The 18,063-nt window shown below is 59.8% G+C and overlaps 1 protein-coding gene across 1 annotated transcript in view; it reads right to left on the bottom strand.

Moving 5' to 3' along the window:
* The window catches only part of LOC111170349 (protein sidekick-1), an 85,736-nt gene that overhangs the window by 28,143 nt on the left and 39,530 nt on the right, over positions 1-18,063 (bottom strand). Inside the window, exons 9-13 of the mRNA XM_089895465.1 lie at positions 17,239-17,354; positions 15,237-15,423; positions 13,348-13,485; positions 6,204-6,365; positions 5,513-5,638 (exon numbers count right to left, since the gene is read on the bottom strand). Of these exons, the coding sequence (XP_089751591.1) occupies positions 5,513-5,638; positions 6,204-6,365; positions 13,348-13,485; positions 15,237-15,423; positions 17,239-17,354 (729 nt within the window). The remainder of the gene's footprint in view (positions 1-5,512; positions 5,639-6,203; positions 6,366-13,347; positions 13,486-15,236; positions 15,424-17,238; positions 17,355-18,063) is intronic.

The following is an 18,063-nucleotide window of genomic DNA, read 5'->3' as shown; positions in this document are numbered from 1 at the left end:
GCAGGACACCAATGAGATGAACGCAAAGGATGGCCTGGGACCAGGACCCAGCCCAGAGAGACAGCTGCAGAGCCTGACAGGCTGTCAACTCGGGGTCATACAGGAGAGAAGAAGTGAACACAGGCCAGTGACAGAGTCAGAACTGCAACTGCAGCCCTTGGGCTGAGGCGCTGACTTGGCAACTTCCATGGATTTTAAACCTTCTGAAAAGCACTGATTGTTTTTCTTTGTTCAGTTGAAAAGTCCCGCAGGCAAAGATCAGAAGCGGACAGAGTGAGTGGGGAGGGGCCTGGGGGGCCCCCAGGAGGACCGCAAGAGGGCAGGGAGGGGCCCACGGGGACAGGGGCCCTGCTCCATGTAACCCCCTCTCCTCTCTGGGCTAAACACATTACTCGTGAAAAAAGCCACACAATGTCTGCCCTGCGTTGGGTACATCCTAAATACGTATTTCACGGCTGCTGTGGAGAGGGAAATATATTTATAGTTCCTTTAGTGCCATTCTGAGCTATTGTGTAAATATGTAAATTAGGTTTCCTGATCTATACAGTAAAATGCCTCGGGACAATTTGTGTAAATAAATCGTCTGCTCACCGCACAGTTTTCACTGCCTTCCTGGGAGCTTAGCAACACCAGCTGGGAGGAAACCCTCGCCCAACCGGAGAAGTGAACCTTCGGCAAGGCTGCGCTGTGGCGTCTGGGCCGCGTCCACACTCGCTGGCGGCCCTTCTCCAGGAGTGACAGGGCGTGCGTGTCCTAGTCCGATGGGAATTTCGGTGTTTTCACGTTAGGGCACCAGCAGAATTTGCAGGGGCTCAAGTGAAGATGCACAAGGCTGCAGGGCCACCTGCCCGGGCCGCTGGAGCCTGCTGGCCACCGTCCCCGCGCCAGCCAAGCGGACGAGCTGCATGCCTTCCAAGGGCAAGATGCAGGTGAGGCCTGGTGGGGAGATGGCAGGCAGCCTGGGGCCCCCAGGGCCACCCAACAAAGGGGCTCAGTCTTTCCAGACGCCCGCGGTGACGGGAACCCGGGTGGCCCCCTATTAAAAACTACCCCTCCCAGGGCCCAACGCCACTACCAAGCTCCCTTCAGACACCACTGCCCTGCCCGGAGAGGGTGTCGCCAAAGAGCCTCGGGGAGAGGGTGAGACGATGCAGCATTTACTGGTCTGTGTAATGAGGCCTGTAATAGATGACAGCTGACATCCAGAGCCCAAGGTACTGGCAAGGTGTTTAAATATTGACAATCCGTAAATGCATTTCAACTGACTCCAAGCAGCTACAGGCCTCCGTTAAGGCGGGAGGGCGGGGGGGGGGGGCGAGGGCGTCTCTCTCAACTTTCAGCCGCTGGATGGTGAGGCCGGCGGCCTGCTCTGGCCCAGTCGAAATCGCTGGCAACCTGCTCTCCAATGTTGAGAAAGTGAAGCGGAACCCTCGGGGCTCGCTGGAAACGACAGCGTCCTCCGGGTCAGCTTCCTGGCATGTCTTGGTCCCCGTGGGTCAGCTTCCACCTTCTGGTAGTGACCCGGGGAGTCAGACCGCCAGCTGCCGGCAGAAGGCTCGTGTCTGGGCGAGGCCCTCGGGTGTGGGGTGCCACCCCATTAGTGCTGCACCACCTTCCAGACTCCCTGAAGCTGCACTTGTAATCACCAAGCACCCCGTTTCCTTCATCGCAGCAGATGGATGAGCAGCGGCAGCGCGAGGGGAAATGAACCAGCTCCCCAGGGAGCCTGAGAACGCACCCTCCAACCCCGGGGCGGCTCGAGTGCTCACTAGGGCTAGGATTCCCACGCGCCTGCGTCTGGCTGGTGGGGGGCTCCGTTCCCCGCAGGCCGATCGCTGACATGAAGGTGCTCGTTTCAGAGGGACGGTGCACCTGACTGACCAGGGTGAGGAGACCATCCGTGGAGATTAAAAAAAAAAAAAATGTAAGCTCAGCTTTTTCTTTTGAGATAATTGTGGATTCCCACGCAGCTGTGGGAAATAGCACAGGCATCCCATGTGTCCTTTATCCAGTGTTCCAACCCCCCGCTCCCCCGCAAGGGCGTCATGTTGGGAAACTACAGTACAGCACAACCGGAAGACTGATACTGACACAGTCCTGACGGGACCCTTTGCTGCAGTGCTTGCACCTGGACACGTCTCTCCTCGAGAAACAAAAACCAAAGAAACGGTACGAGACTAATAATAACTACGTGCTTGCCCAGTTGGGACAAATTCTGGACCCCAAAGATACAGAGACCCCAAACCCCAACTGCCGCTTTTGAAGAGACTGGAGCAAGAGCAGGGGGTTGGGAGCAAAAGCAAGGTACTGAGCACGCCCCCTGCACACCACACCGCCTAAGAGGTGGGCAAAACACCTGTCTCCCCTCTGGCCCGACTCCTGGACACGCCCCTACCCTCACCCCATGTAAGCAACAAGCTCGCTCCACCCCCTGCCCCGCCCCCGTCAGGGAGTGAAGCAAGGGAAGCTGCTGGTTGCTCTCGAACGCCCCTGCTGCAGCAGGGGCCCCAGTAAAGCCTTGCCTGAATTTCCCGTCTGGCCTCTGATCAATTTCTATTGAGGAAGGAGGCCGAGAACCCTGGTCAGTAACACCGATCCACAGCGTTTCCATCGCCTCAAGGGTGCCTCGTGTGGCCCTTTTACAGCCACGTGTCCGCTGGGATCCTTAACTCTTGTCGGGGAGACAAGCTTTCAGGTAGAAGGGAACGACTCGGCGGGAGTCTTGGGTGCGTGTCCTCTAGAGCAAGGCTTCCTAACCTTTTCTTGGTGCCGTGGACCCTCTGCCAACCTGCTGACTCTGAAGGACCCCATCTCAGAATGGTTTTCATGCATAAAATAAAACTGAAAAGGAAACCAGTTACATTGGTGGTGCTCATAAATGCCTGGCAGTAACCGCAAGTTCACAGTCATGTCCGTCTCCTGGTTACGCGGAAGGTCTGGATCACGTGGGTTTTCTTGGCACCCTTGTTAAGCTACGCGGTCTTTGGAAGATGTGGTGGAGAGACAGGCGTTGAGGTGACACCCTCATCCCAGGGAACTCAGAAATCTTCGCTTCTTCATGAACGCTTTCGATAAGAAGGTCTAGCAGGGTCTGCAGACGACCGTAATGTCAACGCCGTGGTGAGAATGAACGATGTCGGGAAATCTCTGCACACCTGGCACGTGATGTGAACGTAGTTGTGATTTCTACCGCTGGTGGTTTCACAGGTTCTGCAGTTACTTACGTGGGTTCTCACCTACGGTTATGGGTTGAACTGGGTCCCCTCATCATTCATACCTTCAAGGCCTAATCCTTAGTATATCAGAATGCGACCTTATTTGGAAACAGGGTCTCTGCAGACGTAATTAGTTAAGATGAGGTCATGACGGTGGGCCCTAATCCAGTATGACTGGGGTTCTTCTAAAAGGGGGAAGTTTGGACACAGGAACGCAGGGAGGAGGCCACGTGAAGAGGAAGGTAGGGGTCTGGCTGACGCTTCTGCTACAAGCCAAGGACCCCCAAAGGTTGTTAGCGACACATAAGAAGTCAGGGGACAGGCCTGGACCAGATCCTCCCCGATGGCCCCCAGAGGGAACCAACCGTGCCGACACCTTGATCTGGGGTTCCAGCCTCCAGATCTGAGAGAGAACACGTTTCTATTATCTAAGCCACCCAGTGTTTGGTACTCGGTTACAGTAGCCGAGCAAACTAACACGTGTTTATAAGTGAAGGAAAGCTAAATTTCAGTTAGAGGGCTAGTGAAGATAAACACGTATTTTTTCCCGTCGAAGCTGATGGAGCCCCTTGGTGGGCCTGAGCAGGACAACCTTTGCAACAAACGCTCTCCTTGCATTTGGGCAGCAAGCGGCTTTGCCTCCTGAGGCCAGTGCAGCCTCCACTGCCTCAGTCTGGGCACAGACCTCACAGGGCCTTTCAGCCACGGCATTTGGGTTTTTTTGTTTTTTTTTTTTTTTGCGGTACGCGGGCCTCTCACTGCTGTGGCCTCTCCTGTTGCGGAGCACAGGCTCCAGACGCGCAGGCTCAGCGGCCGTGGCTCACAGGCCCAGCCGCTCCGCGGCATGTGGGATCTTCCCGGACCGGGGCATGAACCCGCGTCCCCTGCATTGGCAGGCGGACTCTCAACCACTGCGCCACCAGGGAAGCCCGCGGCACTTGTTGATCTCCGCAAGTGCCCCGGGTCAGATGTCGCCAGCAGGGAGCTGGCTGGCTCTTCTGGGTCCACTGCTTTCAGAGGTACGGGGGGAACAAGTGACCACAGAGGCCTCTGGCGAGTCCAGCCCCGTCACGGATTTGGGACCCTCCATTTCCAGAAAAGGCCAGATGCCCTGCTTATCAGAAACTGTCGGGATCCCCCAGGCCCGGGGGCTGAACATGGGCATTCTTGAGCCAAAGAAGTATTCACATCGCCTTTACGTAGAAACTGTTTTGGTTTTATGTACTAGGTTTCTCCTTAGAAGTTTCTAGAAGGCACTTCTAACCAGTAATCTTTCAAAAGCCATTTGGTGGGGAGGAGGGACACCTGTGACGTCTGCAACTTTGGGGATCTTCCCTCTTGGTCTAATAGCTTCTTTAAACATCACACTGAAGTGCTCGCAGTGCTGTAGTCCATCTGGAGGCGGGGCCTGGAGATTCGCTTTCCAAGTGCGTCCCTGGCACGCCGTGTATTTTCACACTTGGATGTTCATGCTGAGCCGTACGGCCGTCTGAAGGTCGCGGTGAACGTGCCCGGGGCTCCTGCGAGGGTGATACCCCCCCAGCTCCAGCTGTAACATCCGACTCAAACCATCCTTCACTTTCCAGTGATGTCCGCCCTTAGGTATTACTTGAACAGAGAGAAGGCGGAATCCCTCTTAGGGTGGATGGGGTCGGGGCGGATCTCAACCTCGCTCCCAGCGGATGACGTCTGGGTTTCACTACTAACAGGAAGGTTCATGACAATCCGAAATGAGCGGGACACTCTCCACTGAGATCTCGAGCGGAGCCTCTGAAAACACTCGCGGGTCTCACCGCTAAGCTGAGAACGTCCTTAAGTGACCCTAAGTTCTCACGCACGTGTATCTGAGTGACAATCATCCTCCCCCAAGCCTGGGTAACGTGGCCAGGACACCATGGGTCTGATGCCTGTGAGGTTGCTAGCGCAGCTGTGGTTATGAGAACGGGGGGGTGGGGGCTTCCCCAGTGGTCCAGTGGGTAGGGCTCCACGCTCCCAATGGGGTTCCATCCCTGGTCAGGGAACTAGATCCCGCAGGCCGCAACGAAGAGTCCGCAGGCCACAACGAAGATCCCGTGTGCCGCATCGGAGACCCGGCGCAGCCAAAATAAATAAATAAATAATAAATATTTAAAAACAACAACGGGGGGTGGGGGAGTGAGAGGGCACCTCTCATTTCAAGTCAATGCCCTCTGTCTCCACGTCATCAAGGAGATGCTGGGCCGGGGAGGCCCCAAGCTCTGACACATCCCCTCTTTTACAGATGCAGAGGCACCGTTTCGGGGTTTCGCCCGCCCTACCTGAGGGCCTGGCCTCGATGACGTAGCCCGTGGTGGGCGTCCTGCCCGCGCGGCCCTCCGTCCACTGCAGGGTGAGCTCAGAGGCGGATCTGGTGACCGAGACGTCTCGAGGGGAGCCCGGGGAACCTGTGGACAGAGGAGAAAAGAGCGGGTGGGCTTTGGCCCGGGACTCCTGGGCCTGCAGAGGGGCCAGCTCTGCTGCTAGGTCTTCAGGCAGGGCTCACCCTGGGTCAGTCCCGGTCCCTCATCTTGAAAGTCAGGGTGGGGCTGACACTGGCCTCACAGGTCCATCAGAGCATCAAGAGAGCTGAGGCGTGGAGGTGCCCTCTCGATCCACTGCCCTCTCCTCCAAAAGCACTTAAACAGAGGCCAAGGGCATTTGTGCAGCGGGAACCATGAGGCTCCTCTTCATGCCAGGAAAACTTCAAATTTTTCTTACGTATCTTATTTCAAAAATTGAATGCACTTCTTTTCGCTTTTTTTCCAGAAAACAAATACAAACTGGACACCCTCAACACCTAAGAACTTGCTCGCCCACACTGAATGCGTCCGCGTGCGGACGTTCAGTTAACACACGCCTTGGAAGGCGGGGCCAAAAGAGCCCTGAGCTGATGCCAGCTCTGAGCGTCCAGCACGGCTCGTCGGGAGTGCAGACCAAGCCCTGACCGGACGAAGGAGACCCGATACTCACCCTCGGCCGGCCCGGCCGTGACGCTGGCCCGCAGCTCGGGCCCGTAGGCGATGGTCCGTGCTTGCACTCGGAAGAAGTAGGTCACCCCCTTGGTGAGGTCGCGCACCTTCAGCCAGCGCTGCCAGTTCCCCTTCACGTCCACCGTCACCACCTTGCTCACCCCTAGAGCCGCAGGGAAGGGCGAGAGGGGCCCTGAGCACCGCCTCTTCAGCTCTATTAACCAGGAGGCCGCGAGGTTTGCTGAGGAAGCGTTTCTTACCACTGGGACTGTAAATGGTGGTAATGGCCAATTTTCAGCACACATAAGTGCCATTAGAGTCTAAGCTTGGTAAGTGGGTGCTGACACGGGGAAGAACCACCCTCACAGCACGCGGGAGGAGGCCCCAGCTCACTGGCCACGTTGGGGTGGGGGAGAGAACCCCGGCGACAGGCACCAAGGTGGGGGCAGGCCCCCGACGTCTGGAGGGTCCCTCCCCACTTGGTTCGGAGCCGCACAAAGCCCTGTGTCACGTCGGAGGCGACCTCGGGCTTCCCAACTTAGTCGGGGGACAGAACGTGGAGGAGGAAGATGGAGGAAGGCTCTGCATGGGCTGCAGGCGGCCCCCCCACGGGGCCCACTCTGCCGCCTAAAGGCTTTGGCAACGCATGACAACTTCATCCACAGACCCTGAAACATGACGAACCTGTCACCACAGAGAGTGGTGGTGACGCAGCTCCACAGACCTGTGCCAGCACAGAGACGCTTCCCTCACACCGAGCAGGTGTGATGCTGGGTGTACTGGGTTTAATTAGAAAATAGAGGTGGGACACTTTGGCAGGGGGATACAAACTGACAAGTACACAAACGCAGCATTTTCCAGAAGGGAAAATAGGGTTCTTTGGTAAAACAAGTCTGCAAACGAAGCATTCAAACAAAAAAGCTACATAAGCTCTAGACTGCGGGACTTCTCAGAGCCTTCAACACACTGATGTCTGTCGGGCACCTCTTGGAGGAGGGTGTCAGGCTGGGGCAATTCCAGGACTTGTGAGTCAGCAGAGGTCGTGCGGAGGAGCCGCGCCGGGTGCCACTGTGTCCCGTACACAGAGAACGGCCGTGCTTCCCAAGACCAAGGGGCCACCTGCCCTCGCTGCGACCTGCCGGTGTTATCTGCACCTTGAATCCTAGGGTGGCCTTGCCCTCAGAAGAGCCCAACAACGTGCGTCCTCGCTACAAAGTGGGTCCAGCTTTCAAAGTCATCAAAGCAAATTCCTCTGATCCTACAGGCCTCCAGAAGCCCTTCTAGTTGGCTTACTGCCTTCATATTGCGCCTTTTATGCAACATTTGTTCAGAGACCTGATTCTCTTTCAAGTTGTTTCGGAGCAATTTGGGCTGCTCTTGCGTGACTGGAGCTTTTTGGTAGAGAAGCAGGGCCACTTCTGCACAGAGAGGCCGCCCCTCAGCTGCATTGCTCCAGAACGGGGTTTCAGGGATGAGTCCACACCCATGGTTGACCGTCCCCAGTGAACACACGTGGGATCCTGCCAGATATAAAGTTTTCCTGGAGAGCAGCCCCTTCTTTTGTTAAAAAATGCCCTCCTTCTCCTCAGAGCAAAACCAACTCCGTGCACAGATCTTGTGAACTCTGTCCCGCCAAGAGGTGGAGCTAGTCCGCTTCCCTCCCCCTCCCCCATCCCAACCACATCAGCGTCTTATTTATTCAGTCAACTTTAAAACCACCTTGCACTCCAAACCTCAGGGTGCAGTCGCCTGAAATACTTCCATTTCAAACACGTAAGAAAACATAAAAATAGCTCTTCTATGGAATCAGAGTCCCAAGAACACGGCTCAGTGTTCCGAGGGCCTGGGGGCTCCCCACGCAGCCAGGCCTACTTTCCTGGTGGAGGGACCCGGGGTCCACAGCACTGCAGTACCACATCGACGCCCCTGTTACCGGGGCCTGGGCTGCAGGCTGCCCAACAAGGGTCTGCAGGTGTCCCTCCAGACGCTGCCCGGGCCTGGGGGAGGGGGCATGAAGAAGGGTCACCCCAGGGTGAGGTCACTGCTTTACAACTGCTTTTTTACTGTCTTTACCACAGACTTGTGCATGTGTATATCAACGTAAATATCATATCCTCGGTGATCTTCACAAGGGAAGCGGCGTTACCACAGAGAGTTAATATAAAGATGCTCGAGCTTCTCCCTACGTTTGCAGCCATATCTCTGGGAGCTGCTCGGGTCCTCTGAGGCATATGAGAGTACTGAAATGGTCCGGAGTCCCGCTTCCCACTTTCATGGTTCCCTGCCTAAATCCCAGATCCAACCGCGAAGGGGGTGAGGGCCAGGCTTCTCCAGGAGACGCCCTCCAAGAGGCCTGCGCACCCATCAGATCAGCCAGCCGCCCTGAGGGGAGGAGACATAGAATCGGGGCACTGGGGGCCGCTGGGGAGGGATGGGCCCAGGTGTGGGGACGCAGGGCAGCCAGGGCCGGACCAGGGCCCGAGGTGCCGGGCAGCCTGCCCTCAGCGGGTCCGGGAAGCTGTGTGGTGCTTTCACAGCCACGGCCTGGCGTTCAGGCTCTCTGTTCTCACCCACGACTCTGTCCACGGTGTCGGGCCTGCTCAGCTAGGCAACGGCGTGGTCTTAGGTCAGAACGCCCCAAAGAGCCCTGGCAGAGAGGCGCCCAGGGCGAGCGCCGCTGCTCCATGATCGGCCGAGGGCGGGTTCCCTCTGAAACTCGCAGGGTCGGCCCGCGGGACGGGGAGTGTGGACGCCCCGGGATCTGGAGCCTGTCCCAGGCCTGTTACTTCTTCCCCGTGTGACGCCGGACGATGCACTGGACCTCTGCAGGCCTCCGTTTCCCGTCGGTCCTGAGCGGGCAGTGCCCACCTCACAGCAGTGTCAGGAGGGCCGGATCCCAGACCCTGCAGTGACTGTTTGAAAGCACGTCTAACTCCGGGCGCTGCGATCCACCTGGGTCCCCGGCTGCAGCTCTCCCACTCCGTGGTGGCCACACTGCCCCAGCACCCAGGGCTTATGGCGGCCACCGTGGAGCTCAGCTCGCCATCCTGCTGGTCAGGCCTTGGGAGGCGGCTGGCGTGGCCGATCGCGGCTGGGCTCCTGCGTGCAGCTGTGGCTGGTCCTCACGTGCCCGGCAGGTGGCCGGCTGTCCGCCAAGGCAAGAGGACGGAGAGGTCACGTCCCTGGCATCTCCCCGAGGGCCGGCTCAGGCGTGTCCACGAGAGGACAGGGTGCCTCCCGCGTGCAAACGCTCTCCACACCTCCGCCCGCCCCACGACGGTTACTGCTCCAGTGGCCACTGCGAGTCACGCGGCCGAGTCTGGAGGAACGCAATGGGGCTTGATCTGGGGCCTTCCTGTGCTCGACCCATGACACCCACCAGCAGGAGGACCGCCACCGGCAGCCACTGCCCACGCCCCACGTGACAGCCTCCTTACGGCCCCACTTTGGCCGGGCCGTGCTCCTCTCTGGCTGCCAGCCGTGGCTGCTGGAAGGGCCCAGGACTAGTGTACATCTGGCTAAGTCAGGGGTTCTGGCAGAGGCCGTGGTCCAGACGGGCTCGTGGTGGGATCCTGGGACGTGATGCCGGGTTGGCGGTGAGTGGGGCACTTCGGGAAGGTCATAGGGTCACCAGGGTGGCACCAGGGCAGTGGGTCGGTGAGCTCTGCTCCTGGGGAAGGGGTGTTTGCTGGTTGCCACGGAGGCCGGGGGAGGCTCGAGGCCTGTGGCCAGCCTCACCCCAGCGGGAGCAGGGCCTGAGCTGTCAGGGGGCAAGGTGGCCTGCGGTTGGCGGCCCGGCTTAGTGCCGGCCTGGTGCTAGAGGCAGCCCTGCGACGCCTCAGGCAGGACTGGACGCTTCCTGTCACTGTCACCGTCACGTGGGGTAGCCCCAGCCCTGGACCGGCCACTCGACAGGCAAGCAGGCGTCAGTGGGCCTGGGACATGCACAGCCAGAGCCTGGCGTCTGGACAGTTTGGTGCTGAGGGCACAGGAGCCGGGGCGGCGGCTGAGTGAGCGCAGGGCTGAGCCCCCGTCCCTGCTCCGATGGCAGGGCTGGCACACCGGCCGGAGACCCAGGCTGAGAGCAGCGGGCCTCCCCACAGACAAGGGACGCTGCTGCGGACGGCGGGCGTCTCGCTACTTGTGAAACGAGGCGAAGGCGGCTGTGACCGAAGTGACTCCACCTGTTGTCACTCCAGGGAACGGCAAGCCCCACCCGCGGCTGGAAAGCAAGATGATTCCCTGACTGCCCCTCGGACTCCGTCTCTGCTGCTCAGCATCACGTTTACGTTCAGAGACACAAGCTCCGGACGTTCCCCATCACGTGACAGATAAGACCTCGGCTCTTGAACCTGCCCGTCTGGGTTCGAATCCCTCCTCTCCCCCCATTCCCCAATGGTAGGCCGTGGACAACGTCTTAAGGTCCCGAAGCCCGACTGCCTTTTTTTTTTTTTTTGCTGTACGCGGGCCTCTCACTGTTGTGGCCTCTCCCGTTACGGAGCACGGGCTCCGGACGCGCAGGCTCAGCGGCCATGGCTCACGGGCCCAGCCGCTCCGCGGCATGTGGCATCCTCCCGGACCGGGGCACGAACCCGCGTCCCCTGCATCGGCAGGCGGACCCCCAGCCATTGCGCCACCAGGGGAGCCCAGCCCGCCCGCTTTGTCTGTGGCGTGAGGACAGATGCGGAGGAGAGAACGCACGAGAGCGGTGGGTGCGGCCTGCTGCGTAGCCAGTGCCGGAGGGGCAGCGCCTACCGGTCGGCGTGCTCGGTGGGGTCGCGTTGACGGGGGCACCGGGAGAACCCTGTGAGCTGCTCGTGGCGAACCTGAGTGTCCAAACAACGTGAAACAAACGAGCAGCCCCGAGGACACCGGGAACCGGAGCTGCTGCTGCGCCCCCGGCGATGAGGCGGGGCGGGGGGCGGGCGTGGGGAAGCTCTGCAGCAATTCTAGCGCCTGACCGTGCAGAGGAGGGTAACGGGGGGCACAGCCAGGCCCCGCTGCAGAATCCGGCCGGGCGGTGGCCTCGCCGGGAGGCCAAGGAGACAGCTGTGGGCCGTGGGGTTTCTGGAAAGACTGTGCAAACCCACCCACACAGATGGTCTGCTCGGCAGTCGGTCACTTGCCGGAGGCAGCGTGGGAAACCTCACTCACGGTCTGGGGTGAGGGCGGAGGCGGAGGCCAGTCAGGCACCGCTCTTGGCAGCCCTTTCTCATCTGAACGGCGCTAGTGGGTTAATATCCTTGAAAAGGTGTTTGGGACCCTGGGCTCGTGGAATCTGTGCGCGTGCGTGCATGTGCAGGGAACGCTGGTGAGCAAAATGGAAGTCTCGAGCAATTCTTGGCCCGCCCTCCCTACCTAACAGGCGGGAACGTGGCCCGTCTCCTTCCGGACCTTGACCCAAGCCACGCCCAGGCCACCTGTCCCCAGACAGGCGCTGGGTCCTGGAAAGATACAGCAGAGCGCGCTGAATCAGTGCGGGTCCCCAGCCTCTTGGCTGTTCTACAAACCGTTTCCACACGTCGCCTCTACTGTTATTTACCTAAGTTCACGTGAGAGACAGGAAGGACCCTCTGTCACCTCTACTGCTATTTACCTAAGTTCATCGATTTTCTGAGACGCGCTTTTTCCCCCTCGCATTTTTACATCTCTGATTTGGGATGCAGCTCGGAACTGATGCTTCAAGAGGACTGGGCCGTGGTTTAGTGGAAGCATTTTTTCTTTCTCAGCACTTCATAAAATAACAATGAACCTCCCAGGCCATGGCGGTGTAGATTCGATGAAATAAAATCTAGGGCTTAACTTTTCTTCTTCGAATCCACTCCCTGTATTACTTGAATGTGCTTGTTTTAAAAGGAAACTTTTATCACGGCTTTAAATGGAGAGCCAGTATCATTTGATGTGTTGGTGATGCCTTTTCCTCCCAGACATTAAATAATCCATAATTTCTACAGTCTGTCTGTGTCTATGACCAGGGCCTCACCTCCCTTCTCTGCACCATAGTGCCGGGCACACAGTGGGGACAGAGAGGAATGCCCGCTTGGCCCTCAGTGTGCGCTCCGGGAGTGGGGCAGCGGGCAGAGATGAGTGGATAAGAGATCAAATCAACACAGAGCTGGCAGCACCAACTACAGCAGGGGCGCAGGGACAGAGCCATGCCGTCACGGCCCAGCTCCTTCCCGCCCACCCTGTCCATCCCTGCACCTGTCGTCTCCTCTCCCGTCCATTATCCCCGCCCGGAGCCCCCTGCCAGCCCCCCTGGTGGCGCCGGGGGTTGATTCAGCCGGGGATCCCGGTCTCCTGTAACTCAGACCCGGTGCCTCTGGCTCCACCTCGGCCCCATGTCACTGGCCCTGCGGCCGCCCGGACGACTGACATTGCCCCCTCCCTGCAGGCCCTGCGTGACCAAGCCTCTGTGGGCCAGTCTCGCCTCGGATGCTGGGCGCCTGGGCCCTTCCTGTCTCTCAGCGCCTGTCCCCGCTCCACGCCCGAGGCTCTCACGCGGTCCCACTCTCCTCCTCGTGGCGCTGATCACTACCAGACTTGTGTGTGTGTGTGTGTGTGTTCGTGTGTTGCTCTCTCCTCCTTGGAGCGCAGCTCACTGCACTCAGGAAAGCAAGGATCTCGATGAACAGGTCAGCTCAGATCCCAGCTTCCCTGGATCCACAGACTCCAGCATCTAGAACGGCGCCTGGCGCACAGCAGGCGCTTAAAAAAGACTTGCTGAGCGGAGTTCCCTGGCAGTCTAGTGGTTAGTGCGCAGCACTTTCACTGCGGTGGCCCGGGTTCAATCCCCGGTGGGGAAACATCCCGCAAGGTGCGGGCCCAAAACCCCCACCCCCGACACAAAAAACAAACAAAAACCTCGCTGAGTAAACAGAAGAATGAGGGCAGCCCCGGAGGAGCACCGAAGGGAAGCGTCCGGGCCCAGCTGCCCACGTGGCTCCAGCTTGCGGCACCCAGGGTGGGACGAGTGCTGAGATGGCAGGCGCAGCAGGAGAGGCGGGTCTTGGGTGATAAAGAGGCCGGGTCAGGGGCCCCTGCGGAGGGGCCATGTGGAGCCCCGGACGCGCTCAGTCGGTTCACCCGCCCCTCCCAGAGCCGTGCCATGTGGACGGCAGGTGTCACGCAGCCGGGAGGCTTACCTTGGACAGGTGCTAAGGGCTCGTACACCACTCGGTAGCCCTGCAGGACGCCATTGGCTGCCGTGGGCTCCCCCCACGAAACATTCAGCGTGGTGGAGGTTACTTCCGAGAATGCCAGAAAGCTGGGGGTCCCGGGAGCTGGAGGACAGGACAGAGAGGAAGTCACCAAAGCCCCCTTACGTCGTCTACATACGTGTCTACGCCTCCGTGTGGAATAGGGATCTTATTAGATGGTATCTCCAACTTAGTGAGGTCTCAATGCCATGGATGAAAAGATTTATTGGTCATCTCCGAACTTCCCAGGGTCAAAATCAGAAACTCAGAGCCTCACGAGAAGAGCAGGGAAAACGGCGGTGTTTAAACACAAAGGAGCCTGAGAGGTGAAATGACAAAGGCATAAACACGAATAATGGAAACAGAAAATGAGGTGCAGACAGCGCCATCTTCTAGCACCTGCTGGAGGATTCCACGGGCTCCAGTTCTGCTCCTCCGCGGGGGTGGGGGGGGGTGGGCTCTCCCCTCCCCTCCCCTCCTCTCCCCTCCCCTCCCCGCCTAGGGGGCCCAGAGCCTCTGAGGACACCCCTGCACACTGGTCCTCATCTGAAATCCCACGGGCGCCCGGCCATCTCCCAGTCCCCCTTGGTCTGGGGATGGGGGAGCTCACGCGCCACCCTGAGCTGGAAGAAGTTCCTGGCAGACGCAGAGGCAGGCTGTGTGGCCGGGGAGGACGCCGACCCCGCCCGCGGCTCCCGTCTGCCTGGGCCCCGTGGGAGGGCCGGGTGGGTGCTGGCACCCAGAGCTGCCCCTACCCCAGTGGGCACTGACGCCCCCCTAGCTGGGTTCCCCTCCGTGCTCAGAAATGCCCACTGAATCAGCCCCCACTTGCCCCCCTTCCGTCCTCCCCCGTCCCTGGGGGCCCTTTGGCCCTGTGACCCGCCAGGCCCGCAGTGCCCGAGGGCCTCCACCTCCTACCCTCGGCCCCACAGGTCCGCCCATACCCTTCCCGCTCAGAGCCCACAGTCCACAGACAGCCCCTCCCGGGCTGCTGGACGGGCCCCGAGGACGCAGTCCCTGCAATGCAGTCATGGTCATCTCCCAGGGGGCCTGACTCTCAGGAGCCCCTGTTCCCGGGAAGGCTGAACCCACAGAGGTTTGGGGATCCCGGAGCCGGTGGGTCTGTGCCCCACAGGCTCCCTAACTTACACTGCCAGCCTTCCACTCCCTGCATCTCAAGAAGGCCCCAGAGCTCCCGGGACCCAGGGCCCAGCCGCCGTTCCCTCGGGAAGCCTGGTCAGCCTCAGGAAGCGCCCCAAACCACTAGGGACTCTGCGAGTCGCCAGGAGAGTGAGTGAGCGGCTCAGAACGTACCCCAGATCAGGAGAGGAGGTCACGGGCAGTGTGACCCCCGGCAGGGCAGCCCGGCCACGCCCTAGGACCTGCACGGGGCATGTGTCTGAGAGACGGCCTGCCAGCTGCTTCCAGGGGACTCTGTGGCCCAGAGGCCCGGGGAGGCCAACACTGCGGCCTGGGCTCAGCACATCAACATACAAGGAGCTCCCCCTGCCCCGGGATCTGGACCCTGAGAGAATCCCCCGGGGGCCTGGAGCAAGTCCTGCCGGTGACAGATGAGGCCTTGTGCAGATGGAAGCCCGGCCCCCCACTGCCCACGCTGCTCACACTGGTGAATGTTCACGGGGCAGCTCCACACAGCAGGCCTGGGCTGGGTGCTGGGGACACCACACGAATCGGACCCAGAAATTCCCAGCTATGCGGGATCTGGCTTACAGGACAGGCAGAGCGGAGAGCCGAGGGAATGGAGAGGGAGGGTTGGGGAACAGCAGGGCAGGGAGGTGAACCAGGCTGTGGAAAGGAAACACGTGTCCTCCTACCGGCCTGGTGGGTCCGGCCCTGCCGGGGGTCACTCCTGGGCCCGTCTCCAGCAGCGTTGAAGGCCGAGATGCTGACCAGGTACTTGGTGTGGCTGGTGAGGTTCTTCAGCTTCACCGTGGTCTCGGGCAGGAACAGCACCCTCATCTTCTCCGTTTCGTTCTGGCTGTCCGCCTCCCAGTAGTAGATCTGCCAGAAAGAGCCGGAGGCTGGAGGCCAGCGCGGGAGGGAAGGGGTGGCGCCCCCTCTGTTCCTCAGCCTGGGGGCAGGTGGCCACTGAGCCAGAGGGGACCTGAGTGCTCCCGGGGGCCGAGCTGTGTTCTGCAGAGTCGGGGGTGGCTAAGGCCAGGCCAGGGTGGACGGGGCCTGAGGATGGAGGTGGCATTTCGGTGGCATCTCCTTCGGCTGCCAGGAAAGTGCCTTTTCTCTCACAGGGCTGGCTGTGGGGGCCCTGCCCCTTCCCCCAAGCTTCTGGACAGAAGGGAGACCAATCTACCCCCTGCTCCAGCCTGTGGGTAGAACAAGCCCCCAGCTTCTACCCTACACTCCCACGTTTTCTTTAAGGCTGAGATCAAAGGCTTGGATCAATGTGACCCCATACTCTGGATACTAAAACAGCCAAAAATAACGTGGAGATGAACCACGTAGGGCTCAGCCCTGTTGGAGCAGCCCTTGTTTCTCCTGGGTTCCGTTTCTTCTCGTCTAGTTTTTAATGCGCCTGTGGGCGAACATGATGCCCGCGTACAAAAGTTTACTAAGGTCATCAGAACTGCTTCCCTAGACAGCTGGCCGAGAACCACTGTCCAAGCCAGTGCCAGCCAGGCCACCCACAGACAACCCCCATCCACGGATCCACCTCGGCTCTGTGGGCCTACAATAGGCCGGGCCGTGAGAGCTGCTGGCCCACGCGCAGGGCAGCCGAGGCCTGGGGCCTGCTCTCCCGTGCCCCCATGCCCGGCCAGGCCGGAGCGGGGCTGCGGGGCGCCTTGCCGTATCCACCTGCAAGACGCAGTTCAGCTTCTGCTCTGAACTGGCCAGATGAGACGCTCTGCTTGAACAGGCCTTACTAACCTGAACTCAATATCCAGGTTCAATGTCTCTGTCATTAGGAAATTAGGAAACATGTTTTGGACATACATAAATAGCACCTTGGCTCCGGGCTCAGGGGACTTTCCGTTACCTCATTCATCACTGCAGGTGCCCTGCCGTGGAGGATGGTATTTATTTTCACAAAACACCTACTAATGTCATTTTTAAAGGGACATTGAATTGGTCCAATAGTCTTCAGGGTAGGCTAGCCCGTGGAGTCTGATGACTGCTCAACTTGGGCTCAACAGACCAGATTCACTCCGGAGGAAGGTGGGGAATTTCCAAGGGACGGCACTTCAGGTTTTAGCTGATCTCACGGGGTCCGAGCCCCCTACACAGGGGTGATGTTGGAGGTGGAACACTGCGGGGGGCTTCCTGCGCCCACCAGCTCTGTGTCATTGTTCATCACCTGATGCTCGGACTGCAACGGGCTGCTGCCTTCCTTGGATCCCACCTCTGGGATATTTAATGTGGAATCATGACAGTGCAGTGTAAGGGTTCTCAAAGTGAGGTTCCCAGGAGCACGCAAATCCTTGGACCCCATCCTGGACCTACCAAACAGGAGACTCGGACCCAGGGCAGGGCTTGGTGCGGGGGGAACCTGTTCTCCTGAGGGCTTCCCTTTTACTGTCAGCAAAGGCGGCGGAGACTCCCAGAGGGGGTGCAGGGGGCGGGAGGTGCTGCTGGCCGCGCGGGGAACTGGGCTCCGCTCTCCCAGGCCAGAGGCAAGGTCAGGCTGAGCCCGTTCCAGCCGCCCGGCTGGGGGCCGAGGGCCTGTCGGCCTGAGTCAGGACGGGAAGCAGAAGCGGCCAGGGTCCCAGCGGAGCCCTCGGGAGATCTGGGGACTCAGGCCACCGACCCTGGCCCGCAAGTGACCTGGAAGGAAGAGGCAAACCAAGCGAGAGGGCGCCTTGCCTTGTAGCCCTGGATGTTTCCGTTCTGGCTCTCGGGCGGCGGCGGGTCCCACGCGACCTCCAGCTGGCTGGCCGTGAGTGGGCTCACCTGCACGTGCTGTGGAGCCATGGCCGGGGCTGCGGAGAGAGCAGCGGGGTCCGCTGAGAAGTCCCGAGACCCTGCCCTGGGCCACCCAGCTTGTCTGCCAGCATGACCACAAACCCTTCTCAGAACCGCGCCTTTAAATGCATGAAATAAAACCTGGAGAATCCCAGAGAAAACCGATTATATCGAGACACAGCAGAGCTTTGGAAACGAAGGTGTGACACGGTAACCCACGTGCTTGTGCTTGTGACTGAGCCCTGAAGCCAGGCTTAGGAGCTGCTCGAGCGACGCCTCTGAGGTCAGGTGGGATGAGCAGAGACGGCGCAGCAACATCCAACCTCGCCGGGACGGGGGCACACCCGGGGGCCCACCCGGGGGCCCTGCTGCTGAGAGAGTCCCAGGCCCCAGTGATGCGGCACTGGTACGTCGCCACATTCATAACTGAGGGAGATGCTCAGTTCCAGGTGGAACTCGGAGAAAATAAAGGCATTTATGGGAGCTCCCTGGCGGCCCAGTGGTTAGGACTCTGCGCTTTCATTGCCGAGGGCCTGGGTTCGATCCCTGGTCAGGGAACTACGATCCCACCGGCCTCGCGGCCAAAAATAAAGAAAGAAAGGCATCTGTGTTCCCACCACGAGTCCCGGATCCTGGGTACGAAGCCGTGCTCCAGGTGGAGCTGACGTCTGCAGACCCGGGGCTGCCCCTTCTCAGGAACGGAGCGCAGAGGCCACAGCTCCGCGC

Source organism: Delphinapterus leucas, chromosome 15 (assembly GCF_059928025.1).
Source record: "Delphinapterus leucas isolate spDelLeu-1000000601 "Yukka" chromosome 15, BTC_Dleu_Yukka2, whole genome shotgun sequence".
NCBI classification, from domain to species: domain Eukaryota; kingdom Metazoa; phylum Chordata; class Mammalia; order Artiodactyla; family Monodontidae; genus Delphinapterus; species Delphinapterus leucas.
Note: the sequence above shows the minus strand (reverse complement) of the source record. Positions and strands in the feature narration are given on the sequence as shown.